The 4,771-nt window shown below is 56.2% G+C and overlaps 1 protein-coding gene across 1 annotated transcript; it reads left to right on the top strand.

The window, feature by feature from the left end:
- Positions 1-288: 288 nt before the first annotated feature.
- LOC122191846 (methanethiol oxidase-like) lies at positions 289-4,300 on the top strand. The gene is made up of 12 exons (XM_042892247.1): positions 289-292; positions 846-926; positions 1,049-1,161; positions 1,342-1,536; positions 1,695-1,815; positions 2,150-2,332; positions 2,505-2,687; positions 2,818-2,892; positions 3,000-3,121; positions 3,216-3,308; positions 3,446-3,564; positions 3,679-4,300. The coding sequence occupies exons 1-12, from the start codon at positions 289-291 to the stop codon at positions 3,839-3,841; spliced, it is 1,452 nt and encodes a 483-aa protein (XP_042748181.1). The 3' UTR covers positions 3,842-4,300.
- Positions 4,301-4,771: the final 471 nt, after the last annotated feature.

Here is a 4,771-nt window from a genome sequence, read left to right on the forward strand (position 1 = left end):
CGTGGCTTGTGCTTGAGGAAAGGACCTGCATGGAACAGCAGATTTTTCCTCTAGATTGCTGGGTAGCAAGGCGGAAACAAGCCACACTGCTGGTCTGGCACCTCCCAACGCTTGGGAGCATTTGCTCCTCCCTTGGCAGCTTGCTTGCTGCCCCCCACCCCTCTGCCGTGTATATAAGGCCCCTCCGAGCCCTGCCACTACACATCCACTCCAGCGAGGCACACAACAAGCTGCTCCTTCAGCTCCAGCACCTCCGTCTTGGCGACAGTCAACCAGAAGGCCTTCAGCATGGGTAAGGAATGCTCTGCAGCCTCCCTTAGCGCTGTTCCCAGGGGCCTCTTTGCGCTTTGACAATCAATTTCCATTTGGCTGTGGGATCTGTGCTCCCCTTCTGCTGGGGAATTGCTCCAAGAGAAGCTGGAGTTATTTTCTTGCTAGGGCTTCAATGCTGACATGGTTGTCCATGTCAGCTCCCTCCTAATCGCTGCTGATGGAGCCAGGATGAGTGCAGGATGCAGAAGGGAATGGAGCAATGCTCTGATCTGTGATACCCCATGGTGATGGTTTAGTGGGCATGGGAGCGATGGGTCAGAGGCTGAGCTTGATGCTCTCGGTGGTCTTTTCAGCCTCAAAGACTCCATGGTGCCCAGTGGCACCTGGAGGAGGATTCCTCTGCTGTACCTGAGATCTGTTGGGGCCACCACCAACAGAGCTGCTGGTCATGGAGAGAAGTCCATTGAGTGGGACAGGGTGGGAGAAGTCCACTGAGTGGGACAGAGTCTTCTGAGTCGGCACCACTGAAGGACGTGGGCACTTCCCATTTCGTTTTCTTTTTCTCACCACAGACAGATGCAGAGTTCAGTGCTACGAGTACCCCAGCTGCCCTGATGTAGTGAAACCCAAGTGCTATCAGCCATGCTCTGAAGGTGAGTCTTGGCAAAGTAGCTCTGTCTTTGCTTCTGGCTGTATCTGAGGGTCTCTTGAAGCTATTATTTGCCTTTATTGTTATTTCATAGCACGTTCTAACACAACATTTCCATGTTCTTAGCTCCCAGAGAGGAGGTTGCGTACGTGACATGTACTTACCGAGAAACAGGCATTGACCAACCTGACTTCCTGGCCACCATCGATCTCAACCCCAGGTCTCCATATTACTGCCAGGTCAGCACCTACCTGTCTCTGATGGCTGCTCAGGCCAACTGACCACATCCACTGTGCTTCTTTGAAACGATTCCTTACTTTGAAGCTTTGACCTTTCCACTTCTAAGTTGTTGGTTGCTGAAGGTACCTGTTTCCACCCATCTCCTTGACTAAACCCTGACTCTACCTTTGGCTGCCCAGGTGATCCACCGCCTGCCTGTGCCCAACCTCAAAGACGAGCTGCACTGTTCGGGGTGGAGCGCTGGCAGCACTGGCAGCATCTGCTTTGACAATATCACAACGAAAAAGAACAAGCTGATCCTCCCTGGTCTGATTTCTTCCCGTATTTATGTGGTGGATGTGGGCACGCAGTGCCGGGCTCCCACAGTGTGTAAGGTATGAACACAGCACAGTACGTCTGACTTCTTAGTAGGAAAGCTCCTGCAGTCACCAGGTCTTTTCAGACAGCTCCAGCAATGGAGGGCTCTGCCATGCAGTGTGCAATGAGCTGATCAACCAAGAGACTTATCCGTGTGCATGTCTGCTTCTTCCAGATGATTGAGCCAGTGGATGTCTTCTGGAAGTGCAACAAGGGCCACCTTAGTGCGGTTCACAGCCTGCCCAACGGTGACATTCTGATCGCCAACATGGGGGATGCAGCCGGCCGTGGGAAAGGTACTGCCTTGCTGTAACAAGACCGGGAATATTTCTGGTTGGGAGGAAGAACAACTGGGGAGCAAAGCCAACATGGGTGTCCAGATCACTACATGCACACTAACGTAAAGCATTGTGATCTGAAGCGGGGATAAATTTTTGGTTCAGAAAATTCTGCACAGCTCAGATGGAAAGCTGTACTGCACAGGTTCTTATGAAAACAGGAACCTGCAGAGGCTGTGCAGCTCAGTATCTAAAGGCAGAAAGTATTCAGAGGAGGCTGGTCATCGCAGCTACCATCCGACCTTCGCGCTTAGAAGTGATCTGCTGTGCTTCCTTCCCTCTGGTGCCACAGGTGGATTTATTGTGCTGGATGGAGAGACCTTTGAGCTGAAGGGTAACTGGGAACACGAGTGCGAGGTTCCCCCAACAGGCTATGACTTCTGGTACCAGCCACGCCACAACGTTCTCATCAGCACCGCCGGGATGGTGCCAAGAATTGCGGGACGGGGATTTAACCCGGATGATCTGAAGAAAGGTGAGGGAACGCGGACGCAGGCGCTGGGCAGCGCTCAGCAGGCTGACGGGCGACGCAGAGGAACTCCAGGATGGGTGGGAGCTGGAGGGAGGGGACGGGCAGAGCGCCGTAGGTGTCGCCCACCTCCAGGGCTGCCCGCCCCTCCCGGCTCACTTCTCCTCCCCCTGCTCAGGGGTCTTCGGGCGCCGCCTGAACGTGTGGAATCTGTCCTGCCGTACCCTCACGCAGTGCTTTGACCTGGGGGAGGACTCGCTGCCCCTGAGCGTGAAGTTCCTGCACAACCCCGATGCTGCCGAGGGCTACGTCAGCTGTGCCCTGAGCGGCGTCATCTACCGCTTCTACAAGTGCGAGGCAAGTGCTGGGCCTGCGGCCCCGGGGCCCCCGGCTCTGGGAGCGGCTGAGTGCCCCGATGGAGGGCGGGGAGCTGAGAGCGAGGAGCGCCAGCCTCGCCGCCGGTGTGAGCCGTGCGTTTCTTGTGCAGAGAGACAGCTGGGCAGTGGAAGAGGCCATCCAGATCCCAGCCAAGGACGTGTCGGGATGGATTCTGCCCAAGATGCCGGGTGAGCCCCCCGTGCTGCTCCGCATTTCCTCCCGGCACGTTGAGCCGTGCAGAATGTCTTCTGGGGACGCCGCCTCACCCACGGCTCTTTCTTCTCTGCCCTCCCAGCCTTCCCCAGCGACCTGGTCATTTCCCTGGACGACAAGTACCTGTACGTCTGCAACTGGCTGCACGGAGACATCCGCCAGTACGAGATCTCCAGGACCTGCAAGCCCCGGCTGGTGGGACAGGTGAGGCGGGGGCAGAAGGCTGCGCTCGCAGCTCCGTGGCAGTGGGTGGCGGTGGTTGGGTGCCAAGCCACGCGTCTCCTTGCCTTGCCTGCAGGTGTTTGTGGGAGGCAGCATCCTGCGAGGCGGGCCCGTGACGGTGTGCAGAGATGAAGAGCTGAAGTGCCAGCCGGAGCCCTTGGTGATCAAGGTGAGCTCTGTGGGCTCTGCCCCTCGGTGTCCTCCGCACTCGAGCTCTGCTCTGCGCTCCCTTTTGCTGCTCCTGCTTTTGCTCGTCTGCTGAAAGAAAGCAGCCAGCAACGCCACTGCTCTCTGTTGTGCCTCCAGTGCAAGCGGGTGTACGGCGGCCCCGCTAAGATCCAGCTCAGCGTGGATGGCAAGAGGCTGTACGTCACCAACTCCTTCTACAGCACTTGGGACAAGCAGTTCTACCCGAACGTGGTCAAGTAAGGAACCTCTGGGAGGAAAGGGGCCCTTTTGGGTGATCCCTCGGGGGTGGGAATGGCAAAGGTTGCGCGGCGCTGCTCTTGTCTGCAACGCTGCTCCATCGCCCCTTGCAGGGAAGGCTCTGTCATGCTGCAGATCGACGTGGACACGGAGAAGGGAGGCCTGACGGTGAACAAGAACTTCCTGGTGGATTTTGGAAAGGAGCCCAACGGGCCTTGCCTTGCCCACGACATCCGCTTCCCTTGCGGAGATTCCACCTCCGACATCTCCGCCTAGGCGCCATGGCGCAGCTCCCTTCTTCTCTCTAATCTGTAGTGCAGCCATCAAACGGAGCGTGGGGTGATTGGGTTGGGGGTCCCATTTCTTGCTGGAAGCTACATTTCTGCAGGCAGTGCAGGCAGCCTTTGCTTTCTGTGCACGTGTGTCCCTGGGTGCACTTCCCAGAGCAGAGCTCGGCTCCTTGCTGACTCTGAGCCGTGCACAACGCACAGCTCCCTTCAGTTGCAGTCTGCAGCCTCACCGTGCCACACAGAGCCTGCTGGAGGCCGTTGAGCTCTCCGTTAGGATTCAGAGCTTGCTCACACTTGCTGATGAAGGCCATAGAAGGTGAAATGCCCACGTTGTCTGCGTTGCTGTTCTTCAGCCGCGTTCGTTGCTGGGCAGTCCTTCCCTGGCACTGGGGCACATGGAACCTCCTGGCACGTGCCAGCGCCTGGGCCAGGAGGTGTTGCGTCGCTGAAGGAGCGTGAAGTGCTTCATTCAGAAAGGGGTGCCTGATTCCTGATGCTGCTTTTCTGGTGTTCTGCTTCAAACATGAATAAAACTCTTCTTTGCATCACCTTGGTCTTCACGTCTTAATTCACAGAAGCCTTTCCAATGTGAGCCCCTTCTTGCAATGGAATCCTGCTTGTTGTGCAGGACAGCAAACGCTGCCCCAGGGATGTGCTGCAGAAACCCTTCTGCACACCCACCCATGTTCCCATTAGTCCCATTTGCCTCGAGACTTTCCATGCAGGCACAATTTGCAGTCATAATTAGTTTGAAGTCTGCAAATGTTAGAGTATAAAGAGTATGCTTTTAAATTCAGCCTTTCATGTTCTCGGAAGAACATTGACTTCCTCCACACTTTCCATGGTCAAAGTTATTGCACCCTTAATGGTCCTGGGAGGAAAGCAAGCCTCCAAAATGAGGTGTGCAGGAGTTCTG

This window comes from Lagopus leucura, unplaced genomic scaffold, assembly GCF_019238085.1.
Source record: "Lagopus leucura isolate 7727_CA_CO unplaced genomic scaffold, USGS_WTPT01 52222-0_obj-0_obj, whole genome shotgun sequence".
Taxonomy (NCBI): domain Eukaryota; kingdom Metazoa; phylum Chordata; class Aves; order Galliformes; family Phasianidae; genus Lagopus; species Lagopus leucura.